The sequence below is a fragment of the Pinus tabuliformis genome, chromosome Q, assembly GCF_031772625.1.
Source record: "Pinus tabuliformis cultivar Carrire ecotype Pingquan chromosome Q, CPIR1, whole genome shotgun sequence".
NCBI classification, from domain to species: Eukaryota; Viridiplantae; Streptophyta; class Pinopsida; order Pinales; family Pinaceae; genus Pinus; species Pinus tabuliformis.
Window position 1 is genome coordinate 1,213,461,303 of NC_142296.1, and position 25,320 is coordinate 1,213,486,622.

Genomic DNA, 25,320 nt, shown 5'->3' on the forward strand with positions numbered 1-25,320 from the left:
AAGGGCTCCGAAGTCCCTAAAAGTGTTGCTTCACACCCTAAAGGAACAATGTCAGCTGATTACATCATCTCCCAGAAGTTCTCCACGGAAAACTGCTCAGAACTGGTCAAAGCTAGACCATACAGACTTCCCAGTGCAGAGGGTGTGATGCACCTCACCTGCCCAGTGTAAAGGGTGCGATGCATACTGGAAAGCCCTTCTATAGGGTGCTATGGGCGAGAGTAGACAAATGGGAGAGATAGTTTGCAAGGTGGATCGTCATGGAATCTTCTAGAAACCTCTCTTGTGACACTTGCCTCTCTGAATTCGCCCAGGGATGAGCAAGAGATCATCAATCTCCAAGAGGAATCAAGAACTATCAGAGAGAGGACACTAATCAAAATCCCAGAAGTTGACTCACCCCCCTGCAATCATCTATATATGGATTCCTCATCCCAGAGATCCAGAGGCTGGAATTTTGTATCTTGTAAGGGAGTGCTGTTGGTTTCTTGGTGGAATATCATAGTGTTGGGTGATCTAAGCTTTTCATGAGGTGAAGAAGGGCTTTCATGCTGGGAGGATGACGCTGGGTTAGTGATGAGCCCCAAATTTGGTAACATTTTGGGCTCATTTGGCCCAACTACCTTTGCTCAATCCTTCATTTTTCATAACTTATGCATCATTTTTTAGTATGTTTATGTCATTTGTACGAATAAGGGCAGTCACTATTCCTAGGTGGCTAACACGTGCTCATTTCAGGTTTTTGACACATGATTGGAACAAAACTGAGCAGATAAGGACCAGGAGACAGCCAAGATGGGTTTGAGGATTCGTAGGAGGGTTGTCCACAGCATTAAATGGCCTTCCTCTGGATCTTCACCCCCAACTCCGAGCTCCAGCAGCCACCACAACCGGATTTAAAGATAGCCAAACGGATTTTGAGGAAGCAGCAGTTCACTCCTAGTTTGGTCAGCCAAGCCCCACTGATTTAGGAGGCCAGCTTGGGGCCTCGTGATGTATAAATGATAGGGCTTCAGCCTTCGAAAAGGACTTTTGAAACATTGTTGCACATCCTGCACTACGAGCTGCCAGCTTAGTTTTGCTCTTTTGTAGCCATCATTGGCATGCTATTTGACTTATGATTATTATTTTTTAATGGAAAGCAGTCGGATTTGATCTCAGTTCTGAGCTCTTAAAGGAGCCATAGCTCTCAGGGTTGGGCCCAACCTAAGAGCCTAAGGCCTCCTTCTTCTGTATTGTTATCTTTTCTTTCAACATTATGGTTTTTCTTTACATGCATTTGAAACGTAGTTTTTTGAGTTAGATTTCTTGGTGCGGTTAAGTAGGTCATTGTTATAAGACAAAGTTGCTTCAGCTGTTTAGAATAGAGTGAAGATATTGGAGTTGATAAAAGTTCTAGAAAAGGGTTGCCTGCACACTCATTTTCACCTCTGTCTAGGGGCTGGAATTGCAGATAGTGCTACCCACCAGAAACATTGGTTTATGAATACATGCAATCTGTGGTGCAATATTTTCATTTGTAGAAGTTGCCCATGCGTTCAGACCTCTTGGAATGTTTCTTTGCTTCAGTACCATACATGGTTTTCCTTAACAATAACATTGTTGTTCGTTGGTTCCATTAAACAGTTAGGAATGTTTTGATTATATGCAGGACGTGGAAGAATTTGATTCAGTTTACACTGTGCAGTGCTACTCCCTCACTCTCTCATCCTTTTAAACCTTTCCCAGGCCAACTACTCATCTCCCAATTAGACCCCTTGTCTCTCAGCTACTCTACTACCCACGTTATCCCACCTTTTCGGCCTTCCATTCCCTCTACCCTCATTTAGACAAACTAGCTTAGCACACCCCCTCATCATCTCATCTCTCTGTCGCTAAGTCATTACAAACCCCTCTCCTACCTCCCTATCCACCCATGCAGCCTCTTCCACTCACCCATCACCCAAAAAATCGATTGTAGAACATCCTGTAGGAATTACTGAACATTTTGTAGAAGTTTTGAAACATCCTGTAGAACCCCTGCAGACTTCCTGTAGAAGCTCATAAACACGGCCTCTTGATAGCCAAACTTTGTGAAACTCTCTAGAAGGTTGTTAGGGACCCCTTAGACCCTCTTTGAACTTTCCCAACCTTTTTCAAGCCTTCCTCCTCCTTGATCCATCTCTGCACAGTAAAAAGCTAGTTAAAAGCACATGCATGATAATTCTAACAAAAATACAAAAGATGTTTTCTTCAGATAGAGGTAGTCTAGACACATGCATTTCACCTTCATAGAAGTAATGGCATCTCTTTCAGTAGTTTGCATCCCCATCTCTGCATCAGTAGGACTAGCTGGTAGAATTAGGGTTTGCTAGGGTTTGCGTTTCTTGTTGGCTTACAGTTCCTTTCTGCAAATAGATTAGCTTCTTTTGAGATTAGCTTTTGTCCATCAGTTAAAAATCTTCTTCTAAGAGCTCATAGAAGTTGGCTTGAGCCCCTAGCGACTTGTGCTAGCTGACCAAGTGACATCTGCGGCAAGAGCTAGTACTTGTGCATACAGCACCGTCGCTTCCAAGTTTGTTACGAACTACCGGGTTGATAAAACTAAAGAAGGAATCCCCAGGAGTTGTAGCATTATTGCTACAATACTGGAGCCCACCATCTTTTTGGCGCCGTTGCCGGGGAAGCGTCAGAGTATTGGTGATTGTTGCTTTTCTTCTACTTTCGTACTCTTGCCTTCTGCTAAGTAGTATTTCATTTCCATTCTGCAATTTCCTTTCTGCAAAAGTAGCATAGACATTTCCTGCTTTCATAGATTAACATTTCAATTCCGCAATTTCATTTCTGCAAGCGTAGAATAGCATTTCAATTCTGCAAGCGTAGCTTAGCATTTCATTCTTGCAATTTCATTTGAGCAAAATAGATTAGTTATTTCATGCTTTCATTTCAATTCCGCATTTCCATTTCAGCAAGATAGTTAGTTGTAGTTCAATCTATTTTAGTTTTGCAGGTACCAAAAAAAAACCAAAAGCAATCAGAAGTCTTTTCATTTCATGCCTCGTAGAAATCGAGATAAAACAGGCAAATTCTTACCCAACACCCCCACCACATCACTAAGTCACCCTTCTCTCTTCTTTGGTGACAGTGATCCAGAAGAACCTATAAGAGAACCTCCTGAGATATACAAAGATCCTATAGCAGAAGAAGAGTTAGAGAACACTCCATCTGAAGCTATGGCTGACAATAGGGGAGAAAATGAGAGAATTGAAGGTGCCTTCCCCATCCGAGAGACCAATGGAGACATGAAAATGAAGAACATCAGCCCCTTCGCTTTACCTCACTTCCATGGACTGACTACTGAAGACCCTGATACCTTCCTATTTGAGTTTGCCGTCCTGTGCCGAACCTATGACTATACCGAAGATGAGCAAAAACTGAAACTCTTCCCCTCTACCCTTAAGGATGCAGCATTACGCTGGTTCATGGGCTTACCTGGGAACAGTATCACCACTTGGGCCCAGATGCAGCAAGCTTTCAATACCAAATAATGGGACTACTGTAGGTCCAAGGAAACCAAGGGAGAAATCTTTCGGATGACCATGGGGAATGATGAGTCTTTAGAAGATTACGAGGAAAGGTTCCAACTTAGCTATAAACGGGCCAGGTGCACACTTGACCCTGAATCTCTTAAGTTGGTCCTGCTCCGAGGAGTCCCGGAAGACCTCTTAGATACCCTTCACATGCTAGCTGGAGGAGATATTTACCAACTGCCTTATGAGGACATAAAGACTGTGTTTAGAAACCATTCTAGGGCAGCCCGGAAAAGAGGTAGAGGAAACCCCCTCTCAGCTGGTATTCCTTTTTCCAAACATGAATTTGCAAATCAATTAGAGGACCTCAAGAGTGAGGTGAGACAGACCATTGCCATGCAACTTGATACATTCCGAATCCAGCAGAAGAAAGAGGAAGCTGAGAGGGCTTTGGCTATCTTCTGCCCTAGGTGTACAAGGAAACACCTTAAGAACGAGTGCCCATTACATTCGGTTGAGGTATGTTTTGTCTGTGAGGAGGACCACCCCACAAACCAATGTCAAACCTTACCTGGGCTTAAAGCCATGTATCAAGGGACAAAAGTGCCCACTGAACCTCTCTATTTCCTCAGCCAAAGGAGGCCACATGGATCTAGACCTTACCAACAGGGGATGCAAGGGACACCCCAAGCTTATTACAGCCCCAACCAATCCGCTCATATGCCTTCCTGGGGACCCCCTGTTCATCCTTCCTGGTCTATACCTCCTCCATGGTCTTACCCACCTCAGTACCATACTCAGCCCACTACTCCTTCGTTTCACTCACATGCCCAGCCACAGCCTCAGTGGAATGCACCTCAATCGGGGTGGAGGCCCCAGTACAATACTCCTCCCGCCATTTTTCCTCCACCACCAGCTCAACCACAACCATTACCTTCTGCTCCTCCAAGGCAACCCCAAATGCCTACTCAACCGAACCCGAACCCCAACAACAGACAGGCCCAGCAAGTATATATTGGGGAAACATCATGCCCTACCTATGTTGTGGAGATCCGGGAGATCAATCTGCGATCTGGAAAGACTCTTCCGGATCGCCAGCCTCCTCCCCCAGAGGATGAGGAAGATAAACAGGAAAGTGAACCAAAGGCCATTCCACCCTTTCCTGAGAGACTAACGGCCACCACACAACCCAACCCAGAGGAGGATGAGCTTCTGGGAGAACTCAAACAGTTGTGTGTGAGAATACCACTTCTCCAAGCCATCAAATATGTACCGATATACAACAAATTGGTTAAGGAAAAGTGTTTCAGACACCCAGGCAGGCGAAAAAGAGATGCTTCAACCATCAATGTCATAGGACAATTGTCTGATCTTATGTTGGGGCAGGCCATCTGCCCAAAGTATCTGGATCCTGGGAGTCCTGTAGTGGATGTCCACATCAATGGCACCATCATACCTCACACATTGATTGATCTGGGGGCTGCCATTAATGTGATGACCAGAGATACCATGCTCAAACTCAACCTTCAGGGTTCCCTGAGAAAGACCTCGACAGTCTTACAACTAGCAGATCACTCCACTGTGACTCCCGAAGGGATTGTAGAGGATGTCTTGGTCTCTGTCGACTCTTGGGAGTACCCTGCAGACATTTTGGTTCTGCAACCAAAGGCAAAGCTTACTGGATACCCTCTTATTTTGGGAAGACCTTGGTTAGCCACTGCAGATGCTTACATAAGCTATCGTGCATGAAACATGACCATCAAAAATGGTCCTATGTCCAAGCAGCTAGTCTTGTACCCTCCTGCCCAACCCTTATTAGAGCAGGACTTACCACTTTGGTTGGAGGAAGGAGAAGAGGATGAGGTGTACTCAGCACCTTTGTGCACCCTAGACACCACTAGGGGAGGCCTCCCAACCGAGGATGATTTGATTGAGACCTTGATCCAGACTCCACCTCCCAGTGCATTGTCCTTAGAGGAATTGGTGGAGGATGCCCAAGCCAGCACCTTAGTGGACCTTTGTGTGACCGACCCTGTCACTCCTAGAGTCAAAAATGTGGAGTTCGGTCCTGAGAGAACGTTAAAGATCAGCTCCTCCCTATCTCCTTCCCAGGAAAAGGAGCTGTGTAGTCTGTTGGCCAGTCATCTAGATGCTTTTGCTTGGAGCTATAAGGAGATGAAAGGAGTCCATCCCTCGGTCTGTACCCATCACATCTACATCAAAGAAGACTGTAAACTGGTTAGGCAACCCCAAAGGAGAATGAATCCAGCCCTTAAGGACATCGTCAAGGAGGAATTACAAAAAATGTTGGATGTCGGATTCATTTACCCCATCTCGGATAGCGAATGGGTGTCCCCTTTGGTGTTGGTTCCCAAGAAAAACGGGAAGTGGAGAATCTATGTGGACTACCGAGAACTGAACAAGGCCACCAAGAAAGACCATTTTCCTCTACCTTTCATAGATCAAGTGTTGGATGGACTGGCAGGAAAGAAGTTTTTCTCTTTCCCGGATGGGTTTAGCGGGTATAACCAGATCCAAATCAGCCTGGAAGACCAAGATAAGACCACCTTCACTTGTCCTTGGGGTACCTTTGCTTACCGAGTTCTTCCCTTTGGACTATGCAATGCTCCTGACACCTTCCAGAGAGCCGTCTTGAGCATCTTTTCTGAGCTGGTCCATGATTCGGTGGAAATCTATATGGATGACTTCACTCCTTATGGGTCCAACTTCCAGGAAGCATTGTCCAATCTGGGAAAAGTCCTAACCAAGTGCATTGAGATGAACCTGTCGCTTAGTCCTGAAAAGTGTGAATTCTTGATGATTGAAGGGACCGTGCTAGGCCATACCATTTCTTTCCAAGTGTTACAGGTGGATCCTAACAAAATTGCTCTCATCAAGAAGGTTCCACCTCCTCAGAAGGTAAGAGATGTTCGAAGTTTCTTAGGATTAGCGGGGTATTATAGGAGATTCATTAAAGACTTCAGCAAGCTAGCCTCACCATTGTTTAGCCTCTTGGCAAAGGATGTTGAGTTTAAATGGACTGACGATTGTCAGAAGGCTCTGAATGAATTAAAGGACAAGTTGGTGTCTGCCCCAATCTTGAGAGGTCCAAACTGGGCCCTACCTTTCCACATCCACACTGATGCCTCGAACAAAGCCATAGGGGCAGCCTTAGGACAAGTTGAACAAAAACTTCCATATGCCATCTACTTTGTCAGCAATAACTTATCCAAGGCAGAACTGAATTACACTGTAACTGAGAAAGAATTCTTGGCCATGGTCCATGCACTGAACAAATTCCGACATTATATCACTGGATATCAAACATTTGTACATACTGATCATGCTGCAATTAGATATTTAATGAATAAACCAGATGTGAATGCTCGTATTATTAGATGGTTACTCTTGTTGCAGCAGTTTGATTTGACTATCGTTGACAAACCAGGTAAAGAAAATGTTGTTGCTGACTTTTTGTCTAGATTGGATTTACCTGCAGGAGAGGATGGAACAGTGGATGACCAGATGCCCGATGAACATCTGTTTGCTATCTCAATACTCTCTCCATTGTTTGCTGATATAGCAAACTACCTTGTCTCAGAACAGTTTCCTCCACACCTATCCTCAAGAGAGAAGAGCAGGATCATACGGAAAAGTGCCTCATTCACTTGGATCGGGGGTAACCTATTCAAGCTTGGCCCTGATGAGATCTTAAGGCATTGTGTAAGGGAGGAGGAAGTCTTTGATATCCTCCTAACCTGTCATGACGGGCCTTGTGGAGGATATTTTGCAGCCAAAAGGACTGCCTTCAAAATCCTACAGGCAGGCTACTATTGGCCCACGCTTCATCAAGATGTCAGAAGGTATATCAGCCAATGTGACCGATGCCAAAGGATGGGGAAACCGACTCCAAGGGACGAAATGCCTCTCCAACCTCAAGTGACTCTTGAGCCATTTGAGAAGTGGGGTATGGATTTTGTGGGTCCGATCAATCCTCCTTCGAGGCAAAGGTGTTACATCATTGTGTGCACAGAATACCTGACAAAGTGGGCAGAAACCAAGGCAATCAAAGCAACGACAGAAGAAAAGGTGGCCGAGTTCTTAAGAGAAAACATCTTCTACAAATTTGGCTACCCAAGAGAGTTAGTCACCGATCAAGGAAGCCAGTTCACCTCCAACTTAATTGAAGACCTACTCGCTCATCACAAAATCAAGCATAGGACTTCCACCCCCTATCATCCTCAAGAAAATGGGCAAGTGGAAGTCACCAATAGAGAATTGGAAGGGATCTTGACTAAGGTGGTGAGCAGCAGCAGGAAAGATTGGGCAGATCGCCTGGTTGAGGCCACATGGGCTTACAACACCACTTGGAAGACCACAACCGGCTTCACACCTTATGAGTTGGTCTATGGGAAGAAAGCTTTGCTGTCAATTGAGTTTGAATACAACACCTTGAGGATGGTAGCTCAGCTGGACGTGGATCTCAGCCATGCCAAACAAGAAAGGTTATTGCAGCTAAATGGATTGGACGAGCACCGAATGCAGACCCTTCTCCACTCAGAAGTGGTTCAAATTCAGAGGAAGGTGTGGCATGACCAACACCTCAATGACAAGCAATTTCAGCCGGGAGATTGGGCGCTGTTGTATGATTCCAGGCATAAGGATTTCAAGGGAAAGCTGAGAACCAGATGGCTGGGACCATATGCAGTGGAAAAATGTAATGACAATGGATCTGTTCTTATTCAGACCATTGATGAGGAGGCCATCCCTATGCTTGTCAATGGGCATCGCCTAAAGATCTACAAAAAACCTCTCTCAAGACAAGAATTCATCAAAACTGTGGAAAAGTCAGTGCTGGTCATAGATCAGGGTTCTGCCTCTATTTTGGGCATACCCTGAAGATCTTAAAAATAAATAAATAAATAAATAAAGATCCTTGGGTGAAAACCTTTCTGAGGCTCCCAAGGCAGATGGTAGGGGTGAAAACCTCACTGAGGCATCCCTACTGTCTTTCTGAAAATGTTTGAAAAAGACCCTTGAGTGAAAACCTCTTTGAGGCGCTCAAGACAGATGGTAAGGGTGAAAACCTCATGGAGGCGCCCCTGCTATCTTTCAAAAAAAAAAAAAAAAAGAGAAAGAAAAAAGAAAAACAAACAAAAAAACAGGGAAAGCAAGTTCACAATGTGGCAATGCATGCAGGTTGCAGGTATTCCATGCAGGAAAAGAGGCCCCTCAACTCAAAGACAAGGGTCCCTACTATGCTACCAGGTGACCTCACCAGCACTCCCTCCGGAAACACTCATCTTCTCCAAGGTCTGGGCATGATTTGATCACAGTTTAGCCTTCTACAGGAAGCTACAGGACTTTCTACAGGAAGTTCTGTATTTCTACAGGAAACTTCCTGTAGAAGTTTTGGACGGCCCAGAACTAATTGTGTGGGGAGATCTAATGCCCGAGGTCCAACACGGAGGCATGCAAGCTAATGTTTTCTCCATCACGCACTGCTGTCGCCTCCTTCTACCACCCCAGTTGCCATGCAATGGAAATACCTGCACAGTCAAAACAGAACATTGAATTATTAGAGGAAGCGATTCTCAAATGGAAAAAAGATGCAGAGACACCATGCACTACTTATCAAAGCCATCTGAGGGCCCTGCGATCATGACTGTGATGCCACCGTCTCCACTGCCTCAGCATGCACCCGAGGAGGAAAAACTGCTACAGGACATCCTACAGGAATCCCGTAGCAGTTCATCCAGCTAGAGTGTACACCATCAAGGCGCCTGCAACACATAGAGCAGGCACATGCACCACCCGTAACTGAGTCATAAGCTTCGTCATCAGCAGCAGTCTGCAAGGAGGGACCTTCGTGCCTGTGTATGAAGCAGCAACCAGCAAATCCAATCACCCTTGTCCCGGAACCTGAAAATAATGTCGCAGCCGCACAGGTAAGTGCCTCGCCCTTTTTTTCGTCGAATGACATGAATAATACTTTAGAATGTTTGCAAGTGTGGAAATGAACGGGTTGAGCAGTCGGGTAGCCATTCAACTGGCCACCACGACCAGTCAGATGGTCTAGTCAGATTTGGAAAGTGGTGGTTGTGGCAAGCAAAATGGGTAATGGACACGTGAGAAGCGTCCAGTCAGGGAGAAGCGGCGATTTAACGGAAATGGCGGTGGCAGATCTGCAGGAAATGATGCGGCAGTCAGGGAGATTTGCATTGAAATGAGTAGGTGACGTCGTCCAGCATCCGGCAGGGACAGCTCACCCCCGCGCCACGAGTTCGGCCGGGATTCAAATCAACCGGCTAGATTGTCACTGCACTCATTTATCACCAGCCGTTTTGCAGTCGAGTAGCGTCCGAATTTCTCTGAAGGTCGTTACTCCAAGTCCTCAGCTCGTTCAGACGTCTGGTGGTGGCACAGAAGGAGCAGAACCATTGACGTGCTCTCCGGAACCCGTGTGCGACTTCTACAGGAAGCTCGCCGCTACGAAGGAAAGTTGATCTATTCACGTCAAAGGTGGCGAATTGGAAAAGGTAAGCCTGAACATGTTCCTCCCATGCAATTGGTTTGAAGGGTGGTGAAGTCGACGTCCTCAAAAATGTAAAACTACAGTCTTCCTTTTGCATGAAAAATTGTCGTCGAAGTATATGCGGGGTTTTCTACAGGATGTGGTTTGTAATCGAGCCCCTGTCAAGGCTCATCTGTAGATAGCCCAGAATTCACGAATTGTGTGTGTGACAGAGGCGTAGTTCTACGCTCTGTCCCAAAGAAATCCGAAAGGCCATCTTTTGATACGAACCCGCCACCTCCAGCTAACATAGCAGGCTTTCACCATGCCGGGCGAATTCATCAGAAAGGAACTGACAGACTCAAAGAAACTACGGGAGAACCAGGAGGTGGTAGAATTGTTCACTCGGGCGCGATGGATGTCGTTCTGTGACAAACTTCAAGGCTATGATGATGAGGTGGCAGAGGAGTTCCTGCGAGCTTTGAAGTCAAAATCAAAAACGCTGGCCATTGTTAATTTCAAGGGTTTGAATCTCAGACTCACCCCACAGTTCATCAGCAGAGTCACTGACCTCCCAATGGGGGTACCGTGGGACAAGGAGGAGAGGAAATTAGGCCAAAAGGCTAAAAAGGAGTTCTTTCCACTGGAGGAGCAATTCTCAAAGGATAAGAACGGGGTTCGCAGAGCTAGCTTACAGCCACTTTGGAGTGAGGTCAGCCTCCAAATTATGAAATACATCACATGCGAAGGACGATTCAGCATTGTATATGGGTACCATTTCCGGCTACTCACAGAATTGAGGCACCAAATGGACCTACCCTCAGAAAACAAGCTCAGTATTCCTTACTTTCTCCTGCAGTCTATGACTGAATGTGCCACCAAATTAAAAGAGGGCACGCCAGACCAGGTAGCCCATCATGGGCTCATTAAGATCCTCGTGGAGGATGCACTCCACACCTACACAGTCCCTCTCTCGTGGGAAGCCTTCCGAAATCTGACTAAGGATGGCGATATCAAGATGTTGACCGAGGAGCTCACCACCTCCAGCAGCGAGGAGAAGGAGTCAGTACACACAGAGAAGAAAGGGAAAGGCCAAGAACCCACGGCCAAAGCACCGAAGAAAGAACAAAAGGGGAGGCAAGAGAAACCCCAGGTTGCCGAAAAGGAGGGCGACAAATCCACATTGACACCCAGAGAGAAAAGGCTACAGAGTAGGATGGAAAGAACTGAACCCATCCACGTCAGTAAAGGCACCTCGAAAGCAGCCTCAGCCAAGTCAAAAGGCAAAGCACCCTCAGTCAAACAGGCTAAAACGGTGCCACCTGTTTCTACAGCAAAACCAAAAACGGCTTCTACAGGAAGCTAGAAATCAGCTGATATAGGGCCTTCTACAGGAAGCCCTAAGAAAGGAAAACCAAAGGAAAAGAGAGCCGAAATTCTTGCAAGGGAGGCAGCAGCCGTGCTGGCCGCCCTTAGTACACCTCCTAAGCCAAAGGAAAAACAGAAGAGGGAGATCCCTCTGTATTTCAAAGCCAGGAGAAGTGTGAGAATCAAAACAGGTAGGCCACAACCTCCATCCAGCAGCCCAATTATGATAGAAGATACCCCTACCTCGCCAAGGGAGAGGTCCCCCTCAAAAATATCAGTCACTTATGAGCAGGGGAGCCCGAAGACAACTACTTGGAAGGAAAGAATGGACAGGTTGGCTTTAAACGACCGGCTACAGGATGCTGAGGCCGCTCTACAGGAAACCTTGGCCCGGCTTAAGGAGACAGAGAGGATGGAGGGAGAGGCACCCTCATCACCACTTAGGGAAGACTAAGTAGAGCCACCAAGGGAAAAAGAGAAAGAGCATATTCTAGAACCGAGCCCTCAGCCAAGCTTGAGCTCATACTATAACTTTTTGGAGGCTGGGAAAATCATCCCACAAAAAATTCACAGTGCCGCTTTTCTTTGCATTGGAGGAAGAAAGGGTGAAAACCCACACGTGGATGAAAACAGCTAAATCAAAAGGTGTGGCAGATATAGGCCCCTTGGAGGAACAACTCAAGGAGGCAAGAAAGGAATTAGCTATGGCTAAACACGTGGCAAACTGCCAGTGGGTATTCCTACAGGAAGAGAACGAGAAACTTAAACTGCAGCTACAGGAACTGAAGAGGGAAAAGGGCACATCCTCAGGGGACACTACAAAAGAACATCAAGGCAGAGAAGGACTGCAAGTTCGTCTTGGGGAGCCAACCTCGCATCTACAGGAAGAGGAACTGCAAGCACAAATCGAGATACAAGCTCTCAAACAGCAGTTGCAGCAAAAAGAGGCACAACTGGCTTGCATGGCCAGTTGGGCCATGGATGCTCTACAATGCAGACAGCCGGCCAAATCCTATGGCCTGTACCTACGAGACCAGTGGCTGCAATATCAGATTAATGCATTGGCACAGAGGGGTATCTCCCAACTCCAAGACCCCCAACAGTTCACAGCGTTATGCAATAGCAGTTCATCAGAGGATAAGGCCAAACTCTCGGAGTTCTATCTCCATAATTTGGCCCTTCCTAACGTGACTACATGGGATCCCAACACAGTTGTAGGGGATATGCAATTGATGGCATTTGCCTCATGGTTGAACCATGAAGAAAAGAGGGCAGCAGAAGTCAAAGAGGTCATGGACCGAGAATTACATGAGCCACTGCTGATCCGAGCAGAGCCAGGGGATCCCACTGCGTTGATATCGGCCCACCAACACTTAGCCACCAACCCTCAAACTTTATTGAAATACATGGATCAGCAGGCACAAGCCATAGCACATTTCGAGGATATGGAGCGACTATTAGGGGACAACTGTGTTCATGCTTGCACCCGCCGATGGAACACATTGTCCCACAGCCTTAAAATCAGAGAATATCATACTCCAACTCGAATGAGGGAAGCTCTAGCACTGGTGCCCCTCTACAAGAAGGCCATACAGAACCTCCAAGCCAACTGGATTGGCCTCAAGCTAAGCCCACCTCTGCTGTTAGGATTGATGGAAGGCAACACAGAAAAAGAAGAGCATAAGCAGTGGGAAGAGGTGGAAAGGAAGGCTGGGTTCCATGCTAGTGAGGAGGAGACCACTTCAGAAGCCTGGGATGTGAGGGTGGCGGTGAAAGCAATGAAGGACGAGGAGCTGGATTAGTTGCTCAGGGATGAGCAATCATTTTAGCTGGGGGGTGATGATGAGCCCCAAATTTGGTAACATTTTGGGCTCATTTGGCCTAACTACCTTTGCTCAATCCTTCATTTTTCATACCTTATGCATCATTTTTTAGTATGTTTATGTCATTTGTACGAATAAGGGCAGTCACTATTCCTAGGTGGCTAACACGTACTCATTTCAGGTTTTTGACACATGATTGGAACAAAACTGAGCAGATAAGGACTAGGAGACAGCCAAGATGGGGTTGAGGATTTGTAGGAGGGTCGTCCAAAGCATTAAATGGCCTTCCTCGGGATCTTCACCCCCAACTCTGAGCTCCAGCAGCCACCACAACCAGATTTAAAGACAGGCAAACAAATTTTGAGGAAGCAGCAGTTCACTCCTAGTTTGGTCAGCCAAGCCCCACTGATTTAGGAGGCCAGCTTGGGGCCTCGTGATGTATAAATGATAGGGCTTTAGCCTTCGAAAAGGAATTTTGAAACATTTTTGCACATCCTGCACTACGAGCTGCTAGCTTAGTTTTGCTCTTTTGTAGCCATCATTGGCATGCTATTTGACTTATGATTATTATTTTTTAATGGAAAGCAGTCGGATTTGATCTCAGTTCTGAGCTTTTAAAGGAGCCATAGCTCTCGGGGTTGGGCCCAACCTGAGAGCCTAAGGCCTCCTTCTTCTGTATTGTTATCTTTTCTTTCAACATTATGGTTTTTCTTTACATGCATTTGAAACGCAGTTTTTTGAGTTAGATTTCTTGGTGCGGTTAAGTAGGTCATTGTTATAAGACAAAGTTGCTTCAGCTATTTAGAATAGAGTGAAGAGATTGGATTTGATAAAAGTTCTAGAAAAGGGTTGCCTGCACACTCATTTTCACCTTTGTCTAGGGGCTGGAATTGCAGACAGTGCTACCCACCAAAAACATTGGTTTATGAATACATGCAATCTGTGGTGCAATATTTTCGTTTGTAGAAGTTGCCCATGCGTTCAGACCTCTTGGAATGTTTCTTTTCTTCAGTACCATACATGGTTTTCCTTAAGAATAACGTTGTTGTTCATTGGTTCCATTAAACAGTTAGGAATGTTTTGATTATATGCAGGACGTGGAAGAATTTGATTCAGTTTACACTGTGCAGTGCTACTCCCTCACTCTCTCATCCTTCTAAACCTTGTCCAGGCCAACTACTCATCTCCCAATTAGACCCCTTGTCTCTCAGCTACTCTACTACCCACGTTATCCCACCTTTTCGGCCTTCCATTCCCTCTACCCTCATTTAGACAAACTAGCTTAGCACACCCCCTCATCATCTCATCTCTCTGTCACTAAGTCATTACAAACCCCTCTCCTACCTCCCTATCCACCCATGCAGCCTCTTCCACTCACCCATCACCCAAAAACTTGATTGTAGAACATCCTGTAGGAATTACTGAACATCCTGTAGAAGTTCTGAAACATCCTGTAGAACCCCTGTAGACTTCCTGTAGAAGCTCATAAACACAGCCTCTTGGTAGCCAAACTTTGTGAAACTCTCTGGAAGGGTGTTAGGGACCCCTTATACCCTTTCTGAATTTTACCAACCTTTTTCAAGCCTTCCTCCTCCTTGATCCATCTCTGCACAGTAAAAAGCTAGTTAAAAGCACATGCATGATAATTCTAACAAAAATACAAAAGATGTTTTCTTCAGATAGAGATAGTCTAGACACATACATTTCACCTTCATAGAAGTAATGGAATCTCTTTCAGTAGTTTGCATCCCCATCTCTACATCAGTAGGACTAACTGGTAGAATTAGGGTTTGCTAGGGTTTGCGTTTCTTGTTGGCTTATAGTTCCTTTCTGCAAATAGATTAGCTTCTTTTGAGATTAGCTTTCATCCATCAGTTAAAAAGCTTCTTCTAAGAGCTCATAGAAGTTGGCTTGAGCCCCTAGCGGACTTGTGCCAGCTGACCAAGTGACAGCTGCGGCAAGAGCTAGTACTTGTGCATACAGCACCGTCGCTTCCAAGTTTGTTACGAACTACTGGGTTGATAAAACTAAAGAAGGAAGCTCCAAGAGTTGTAGCATTATTGCTACAATACTGGAGCCCACCAGTTAGAACAATTGGTTGTAATCCTCTTTGCTATTCTTGATGTTAATAAAGCTATTCAATTTTTCCTCCACATTCTTGTATGTTTGATGATATATGCATTTGTGTGGTCAATATATATCTGGTCCTATATTGTTTATGATTGTAGATCTCTGTTCTTCAAGAGTATTATGCTGCTTTGATTCCACAGGTGCTCTTTGAAGCTGGGTAGACGAAAGCAAAGTGGCAAGGATCTGTCAAAAGGGAGAGGAACCAAGCAAGGAACTAAGCGCAAGACTGAGGTTGGTGTCCTTTGTTCCCCTCTTATCTACTTCTCATAAAGGAAAGCGAAAGTAGTTTTAGTTTGTTTGTTTCTAAGATAGCTACCAGTCTTAGTGGGACTAGCAGCTCCGAGTGGACACTATATTTCTTGATAACAAGATGGCGACTCCATTGGGGAGTGAATAGATTGTTTGCTTGTCTATATTTGTTTGTTTTATAAGCTTACAGACGGAGCCTGAAGTCAAGCCAGCTAGCCTTTGAACTGCATTTTTTATGCAAGTGCAAAGTAAATCAATGCTGCTTCAGTCTATCTCCGGGTTTTGTTTATAAACTGAACAATCGATTTGCAAACCTTCTAATTGCCCTAGTGGTGGCTCTAGTAACCTCATTAGATCAGCCCCTGTGATTTCTATTTACTGACTATCATTATCTCGGCCTAAATCCCTGAACTGAGCTGCAAACTGTGACCCGGAACCAAGTTGAAGTCTTGTCCCTGGACCATCGCACTTTCTCCTCTTGGGAATCTGGATGCATCGCACCTCCCGTGTGCAGTAGGTGCGCTGCATCGCACTTTCCCTGTGTTGCAGGTGCACTGATTAGACAAGACCTCTTCTGCTCTCAGATTTTGGTTTCTGTGTTAACTCTCTTCAGCTCTATTTAGGAGTTTTGCTGTCTGTGATTAGTATACCACTGTAGAAACTCTCTTCATTTGCATGATTCCGCCTCCATAGTACAAAGAATTGTGAATGTTTTTATGTATTGTGCGCCATTTACAGTTCTCTTTTACAAAAAATAGCATAATATAACTGTCGTCTTTTGATTTGAAAGTGTTGCAAGTGTCGTTTTCAGTCAAAGAAAGGAATTCTATTGTTCTTGATGGTAGATTATACAATTACTCTTGTATTTGATTTGAATTAGTAGTTTTTCATGTGTCAAAAGAACTTTTCAGTTCAAAATAGCAAAGTGTTGTCATAATCTTCCTTTCGTTTTTGAAGAGAAACTTGTTAGTATTGTCACTTTGAAAAGATAATTCAGATTTGTACTTACCATTCTTCTTGTCATTCACACATTAAGAACGCTGAAAACAAATACATGCATGTGCATTTGCATTTAGACTGCTTGTTGGTTTGATTCAGGACAGTGCATCTAGTGTGTGCTCTCTGCTCTATGTTGAAAGAATATCATCTCTTTTTCTTTAGTAGCTAGGATTTTCATTACAAAAAGAAGATTAAACGATTGTTTATCATCTTAGATTTCATTTTAGGAATTGTACATCTACATCAGGCATGATTTGATCACAGTTTAGCCTTCTACTGAACACAGCATTTGTGAAGATTGACTGCCATACCGTAAAAAGTATTCTGCACTTTTGCGATTGGTTTGGTAATCCCTCTGTCTAGATTTCCAACGTAGTCTCTTTCGTTCCTTTTCAGACTCCTTAAAGGAAAAGGTCCATCTGAGCACTTGTCACTTCAGGCTCATTAAAAATCGAAGGTGACTACAGTCATCTTTTGTTTTTTCTCGACTCTTAAAAAATTGAAAAAACAAGTTGTGTCAAAGCGTCTAAAATTTATTTTAATCAGAATAATATCACCATTCCTGCGTTGGTCTTAGGTTGAGAAAAATGGAGTCCACCAACCAAGGATTTCCCCTTAGAGGAAATCCTAGTCCTTTCTCCTCTTGGGGAGATGTTGGTGCACCTCATATGGCCACATTGTCACTTCCAGGATTAACGATTGGCTTGCCAATATGGCTCTTCTCGACCTTCGTCTTTTAGAACACCGTGATTCTTGAACAATCGAGTCAGCAACTGGATGATACTAAAGTTACCCCCCAACCTTCTACTTCGTCTGATTCTCCCTCTCCTCCTTCCTCTTTGCTTGATAAAGCTAGTAAAGCCAAAAGTCAAGTAACTAAGAAGGAGAAGAAGGGGAAGGAAAAGAAAGAGAAGAAGAAGGAGCCAAAGGCGAAAAGTGGTAACAGGGCATCGTCTAGTGAAAATCCGCACACTGCACCGTCCAAGCCTAAATCTCCATGTGTCATTTACAAAGGAGACCACTATCATCGAGATTGTCCTTACATCCCTCGGATCTTAAGGGACTGGTCTCCTCGTTTGCACAATCCGGTGTCATCAACCTCTGAAGATCATGTTGAAAGTGCACCACCAACTAGTGAAGGTGAAGCATTTGGACAGAAAAGGAAATGTAAATTTCTTTGTAAACTGTGTGAAGGCGATCACGTCGTCCACCGTTGTCCCTTCCTAGACAAAGCTAAAAGAGTCTTAGATGACCGTCCTGCTTCACCGCTACGACTTCCTCCTGGATACAGGAACTCTTGCTGAGTCCATCACTAGTTGAAAATCCGACCGACACGCCATTGTGGTTGGTCGAAGCATCTGTCATTGAAGATAAACCCGCTGAATCAATACCAGATGAAAGTCAAAAGGTTGAGGCGGTAGTCGACCCAGTCTTGTCTTCGGAACGTCCATCTTCAGATGATACAATCACCGAAGAGAATGAGAATGACACCATTCAAATTCTTTTCGTAAGCACAGACTCTAATGAACATGGGGTCAATCTATCCGTTCCTTTACCGCAGGAAGGAAGTTCGTCAGAGTCATATCCGGCCGTCTATTCGATCCCACCTCCAAGCAACCTAGTCATTTCCTTTGATTGGAATCTACTAGGCAGACCCCGTTTACCGGCTAATGTACCATTTCGAATCATTGTACAAGCTTACAAAATGATCATGGTCGGTACCATCATAGATGAAGGGGCTTCTGTGAGTATCCTTTCCTCAACTGCTTGGAATGCGCTTGGTTCACCATCGCTTCTTCCTGAGATGAGAAATCTGACAGGCTTCGACAAAGGAACCAGTCGACCGTTAGGGATCCTTCCCAATGTGCCCATAACGTTGAGAAGTTAAACCATTTATATGAATGTAAGGGTAGTCCAAGGACCTATAGATTATAATCTACTCCTTGGGCGCGACTATATTTATAGCATGGGAGCCATTGTCTCCTCACTCTTCAGAGTAATGTTTTTTCTGCATGAAGGCCGAGTGGTCCAGCTCGTAGACCAGCTTTCGTTCTCGGGCTCACACATAGCTAATAGTCAAATGCCATCCCTAAATGGTCTTTTCACCCATGGAATGTCTCATCAAACTCCGGTCTGTCCACCTGAAGAGCGCGAGTGATTCGGGAGGACATCGCTGAAACCCAGGGGGCATGCACCCTGGTCTGTTTCGGCAGGTAAACCTTGGGTATAGGGTAAGTTTCCACGAAGGATTTAAGACTGGTCTGACACCTGTCCGTATAGGAAGAGGGAGTTAGACCGGGATAAGATTCTTTCGTCAAGGTTAGGTGATTGGAGCCTTTGTCCAGATGGACTAAGCTGAGGAAGTGTTTCTGCCTGCTGTGCGGATGGAAACTATCTTGCGAACGCGAGAGCTTCTAAATGGTAACCTGGAAACTTTACTTCACTATACTTGGGGGCATGCAAACCTTTTTGCCTGAAAGTAAAGAGCGACCATTTATTTTCTTAGTTTGTAGTTTCTCAACCCTTTAAACTCGTAGGATTGGTCGTTCCTAGCTTGTATAATGAAAGGATCTAGAGCAAAGTTTCAAATGGTGCAAGCTCCCTAAAAATTGAACCTATCGATGAGACATCCTTATTATACGACTTGTATGAGCAGTTTTTATGCGAAGTTCAAGCTCATTAAAACTTAAACATTAGCAATGAGCAAATGTTTCCCCCAGAGTTTAAGCTCATTAAAAATGAACCAATTTCTAGTAAATAACCATTGTGAATGCATTATCATCAGCTTTTGAGCCCTCGTCGTGTTCTTACCATCACCTCCACTTTGTTTTAGCCGATCATTCACCTCCATTTGATTGCTTACCCCTTTTGAGGAACAGCTGCGATGAGTGATCTTGTTATCCATCCTTGTGACACTGCCGTGATTGGAAAATTCCAAACCTTACCTGGAATCAGCTGCTACTTGAAATTATCACTCGTTCCTCAAAAAATGAGTCCCCTTTAAGCTCTTTTCAACTGACTTGTAAAATATGAAAATATTGCTGAGCAATTGGCCTCTCCAGCTCGTTAAAGCTACCGAGAGTTCTATCGCTCCTCTAGATTTTAATCTTTTTGGACTTGAGGGATTATTACACAAAAAGGTTGAGCGCTTGTTTTGTTCGGCTCGTTAAAATTACCGAAAATTCATCCCTTTCGTATTATTTTATACTTTTTCGGACTTTTAAGGGATTATATGACGAAAAATGATTATTGGAGTTTCCTTTACGTCCCTATTAGACTCTCTAAAATTGAAAAGGATCGAGTTATCTTTGTCGTTAAACTCGTTGAGACCAAATAGCAACAAACTTGTCCATATAGACAAGAATGAGTTTCACTGTCGCTAGGCTCGTTAAAACATTACGACGGGTTTTCCCGAAGGGAAAATTATAGAACAAGCATATTTTATCCTCCTCAAGCTTGATAAAAATAAAGAGGTATTGGTCAGTAATGACTGGGGAAAAATTGGGAAGAAAAATTGAAGAAACTTTATTGGTAGCAAGTCGCTCTTGAGCATGACACTTTCTCTCCACATCCGAGTCAGGTTGGGTTATTCCGTTCACCGGTCATATCACCATTGGTCCATCGCACCATCCATATTTGGGGTTAATGCTACCAATCCATGTCAGTGTCGCTGGTATGTTCAAGAGAAGTCGCTCAGAGAATTCACCTGTGTCTCATCCGCTGCAATACATTCACGCTCCATTCTTTCATGACCGCCACCCTGAACCCTATATCATCAGATCGTTTTCACCTCCAAAATCATTTACTCCATTCCATGTCGTAGATGTGGGATTCATTAAAGCCCTCCTACGACGGGTCGCTTCTTGTCGACATCAGCTCATTATCCAAGAAGTTGACTTAGGAACAACCCTTTCAATGCTTTGAAGCTTGCATGCCTCAATGGCAAGTTTCTCACTTCCGGCGACAGGTTTACATTAATGGTCTTCAACCGAAAGATTTTGCGTGGTGTTCGATGCCAAGTCCCTTTTTCACACCACGCGAATTGTACTGTAGTACCTTGGGGGTCATCATCATTATCAGTGATTCCTCTCGCGCCTATTAACAGCTTACATCATTGGCTAGTAATCAGGCGATGTCTTTCCATGTTTGACTCCAGAACACCTTTCACATGGATTGACTTGTACTCCAAGTGAAGATTGGATGAGTTTCAAGACCCTGGATCTAGTTTCATCCATCTGGGCTGCGATGTATTCAGGAAAATAAAGACATCAAATGTACATCATTTTTGCACAGATGATCATCTGAATCAAAGGATGATGACTCTATCAGAGTCATCAGTCTGCCACATAGACGGTTGTCTATCTTATGTACATGAAAATGAATTTATAAAGCTGAGCATGGGAATGCCCACCTTAGCTAGATCATGAAAAATATTATGAAGATAATTTATTGTATTGTATCTTATCACTGGTCGCGTTCTAGCTCAAAAAAACTTCGAATCCTCATGATAAAGCATTTCACCCGACATCAAAAGATTAACAACCTCATGCTTTAGGGGGCAACTGTTATAAACATTTTTGGGCACTGCAACTTCAATCATACATGTCCATAAAACAAGGGCTCCTAAGTCCCTAAAAGTGTTGCTTCACACCCTAAAGGAATAAGGTTAGCTGATTACATCACTCCCAGAAGTTATCCAAAGAAAACTGCTCAACATTGGTCAAAGCTAGACCATACAGACTTCCCAGTGCAAAGGGTGTGATGCATCTCACCTGCGCAGTGTAAAGGGTGTGATACATACTGGAAATCCCTTCTGTAGGGTGCGATGGGCGAGAGTAGACAAATGGCAGAGAAAGTTTGCAAGGTGGATTGTCATGGAATCTTCTAGAAACCTCCCCTGTGGCACTTGCCTCTCTGAATTCGACCAGGGATGAGTAAGAGATCATCAATCTCCAAGTGGAATCAAGAACTATTAGAGAGAGGGCACTAATCAAAATCCCAGAAGCTGACTCACCTCCCTGCAATCATCTATATATGGATCCCTCATCCCAGAGATCTAGAGGCTGGAATTTTGTATCTTGTAAGGAAGTGTTGCTAGTTTCTTGGTGGAATATCATAGTGTTGGGTGATCTAAGCTTTTCATGAGATGAAGAAGGGCTTTCATGCTGGGAGGCTGATGCTGGGTCAGAACAATTAGTTGTAATCCTCTTTGCTATTCTTGATGTTAATAAATCTATTCAAGTTTTCCTCCACATTCTTGTATGTTTGATGATATATGCATTTGTGTGGTCAATATATATCTGGTCCTATATCGTTTATGATTGTAGATCTCTGTTCTTCAATAGTATTATGCTGCTTTGATTCCACAGTTTCCCTTTGAAGCTGAGTAAACGGAGGCAAAGTGGCAAGGATCTGTCAGAAGGGAGAGGAACTAAGCGCAAGAATGTGGTTGGTGTCCTTTGTTCCCCTCTTATCTACTTCTCATAAAGGAAAGCGAAAGTAGTTTTAGTTTGTTTGTTTCTAAGATAACTACTAGTCTTAGTGGGACTAGCAGCTCTGAGTGGACACTAGATTTCCCGATAACACCAAGTTAGACTAGAAACTATAAATTTTACACAGCGAAATTTTTCAAATAAAAACACAGAAAGTGCAAAAGCGCAGCGCCAACTTTGAGCTGATTTTCATGTGCCTTCTAGGGGTCAAAATTCAAATCTGAGAGAACGGGCAACTAGCCCTTCAAGTATAGTTTCTAGAATAGTTCACATTTCTGAATTTGGAGCATGGGAAGACCTTCAAATATCCATTCTCCCAAGGTCACTTGAGAAGCACGGTGCCTGTCAAAAAATGGTCTAGAATGCTAGTTTTTTTCCACCTTTTTGCATTTTTCTCCAAAACTAAGCCACCTCTACAAAATTTCGGCAAATGGGTTTTTAAAGGATGTCAAGATGTTTCCAAAAATGTAGACCTTTCCTCAAATGGAGGCCCGAGGAAAAAGTGCAGCGCCAAAGTGCTGCGCTTTTGGAGTAGCTGAATTTCTAAACTTAGACCAAAAATTCTCAAAAAACTCAAAATGGTTAGAATTTGCTCAAAATTGGATGGAAGCTGTAAAAATATGTTTTTTTATAGCTTCATGGATGCTTCAACAAGCATCTGCAAATTTACTTCATCATTTTGATGTTTTTTGGCCTCGAGTTTATTTTCGAGTTGTTTCACTTTGACATTGGCGATCATGTTTTGAGCTTGATAGTGATGCGCCATGTCTATGAGAAATTGATTGTCTCTGTTTTACTTCTCAAGGAGCTTCTCCAAGTGTTCATTCACCCTATTAAGCCTATATTCCTTATCTTGATGAACCTCTAGAGCGATCCTATCTTCTAGGTCAAGATCCTCATTAAGCAGAATTTGTTCTTGTTTGTCTTGCAAATATTTCTTGAGGCCTCTTGTTCTTGGTCTTTTCCTTTTTCCTCTCACTTCTGATGCTTCAGGCTCGCTTGATGTCATGATCTCCTTACCTTTGCCGACTCGTTGCAATAACTTGGCTTTTTCCTTTTCTAGGATCAACTCCTTTGCTTTGAGTTGACTGTCTTCTTGTTCAAGGAATTATATGACATATTTTTCTCTTTCCAAATTGATTTCTAGCTCCTTGATTTGATAATATTTATCCCTATTTGTCTGTCACGTGTTTGAAGTCTAATCCTTAGCCTCTGAATCAACCAGTTCAAACTCATGCTCAACTGTGTCTTTCTCTTTTGCTGTCAGTTCCTGCTTTGTCGATGACGAAGGCTTGGCCCCTTCATTCTGTGACAAGAAAACACAAGCCTGTGGCCCTTCTTATACACTTTAGTCACCTCAGGTTTGGATAGCTGAGTCTTCTCCACTGATTTGCTAGAGGACCCCACCTCCATTTGAATGAAAATTAAACTGAGGTATGAATGGAAATGAAGTGACGTGAAGGTGGATTTCGACTAAATGATAGAGGAGGTTTGAAAAATGTGGATATGAACTTTGGAAGCTGATGAAAATGAGTGAATAAATAGTGGAAGAGTGATCTACTTGCAAGGAGGAAAAACAGGGTTTGTAACGAAGAATGCTTAAAAACCTCTAGGAATGAGCTAGGGTTTTACTATTTGAGAGGTAAAACTTTGTTTTGAGATGAATTGAATGGCTAAAATGGTTTATTAACATGTATGCAGGTGTCGGAAACCATTTTACATGTTTTAGAAACCAAAAACTAAAGATGGTTATTTTCACCTTATCATTTCCCATGCAAATTTCACTACAAACCCTAACTTGAAGAATCATTGACATGAGATGAAATTGGGAAAGAAAAAGATGGAGGATGATGGTGTAATTACTTGTCCCTTGGCTTAGAAGTCAATAAAATCAAGCTTGCAAGTGAAAATTGATATTTGGGAGAGTTTTGAAGGATTTATGGGCACTCTATCTGCGCGCAGCGCCAAAGCACAACGCAGTTCACAGAAGGGCAGCGCCAAAGCGCAGCGTAGTTCACAGAAGGGCAGCGCCATCTTCCAAACCACTTTTCGAGGCCTTCAACTACTGCAAATTGAGATCTTGATAGCTCATTGGAAATCACTTTAAGTCTGCTATAAGATGGACACCTCAAGCATGTAATTTGGACACTCCATGAGGGAGAAAAATTGATTTTCCCAAGGTCACTCCAAAAACTTAGGGTTTCTTTGACAAAAGAGAAGCTCCAACTTGCAGAGCACTTTTGGACACCTTTCACTAATACAAATCATGATCTGAAGGTACAATTGGAAAGCTTAGGATGTGTGATACACAATAGTGTCCTTAAGAACTACGAACCCCTGCTCCAAACCCCTAAAAAACTGTCTTGAAGTCAAGCTTTCCATAAGTGCATTAACTCTCCCATAACAAGTGTATTTTGGGAATTTCTTTCAAATCATAACACCTGTGCATAAATGGAAGGAGCTTTTTGCTCCTTGGACTATAATGGATCAAAACCTCTTTGACTTTTGTAAAATTATTCTCCATTTTGTCAGAAACATATTTTGAATCAAAGATGTCCCTATGAGGAGTGATGAAGCGAGGTAGTGTATTGCAACATTGTCTTATTTGAAATAAAAAATTATCGTTACCTTTATTTTTCTTTCCCTAAACTGCTAACTCCCTTTACCCACTTAATCACATGATGGACATAGTTTTGGCAACATATGGTATCATGACGACACATGGAGTGAAACCCTAGACCATGACCTAAAATGAGGAATTTAACCATTTCATGACCCAAGATATTTAAATGAAGATATGATACCTCGAAGAAGACAATGAACATGATGAGTGATGAAGACCATGAGTAAGTGAAGGGAGCAGTAGTGACTTTAGACACAACAACCAGTGACCAAATTTTTATTTGAAGGCTCACTGAAATGACAAAAATTTGACTTAACACCCTAACAACAGCTTGTAAGAGTATATTTGATCACTGGTGACGGGCTGAACTGACTGACACTAACACTTTGAAGCCCAAGCCAACTTTGATGACAGGGTATCTCAACTTAACAAGCATCTCATCCAAGGCCTTTGTGCTCTCCTCAAGCTTATGTTATTGAGATAACTCTTTATTTTCCCTTTCTAGGTCATGTCTCAATAAGGCTACTTTAGTTTGTAGTATCTCACAATAGTATTCTTTATAATTAATAAGTTTGATCAATATTTAATTTGATTTCCTAACCTCTCCTTGTTG

At 43.6% G+C, this 25,320-nt stretch overlaps 1 protein-coding gene across 4 annotated transcripts in view; it reads left to right on the top strand.

Moving 5' to 3' along the window:
• Nucleotides 1-25,320, top strand: part of LOC149224141 (cytokinin hydroxylase-like) — a 369,076-nt gene that overhangs the window by 175,063 nt on the left and 168,693 nt on the right. For 2 of the 4 annotated variants that reach the window (XM_089383498.1, XM_089383500.1), the window contains exon 4: nucleotides 15,485-15,575. The exons of the other annotated variants lie outside the window; for them this stretch is intronic. In XM_089383498.1, the coding sequence (XP_089239624.1) occupies nucleotides 15,485-15,575 (91 nt within the window). The remainder of the gene's footprint in view (nucleotides 1-15,484; nucleotides 15,576-25,320) is intronic. 4 annotated transcript variants of the gene reach the window in all.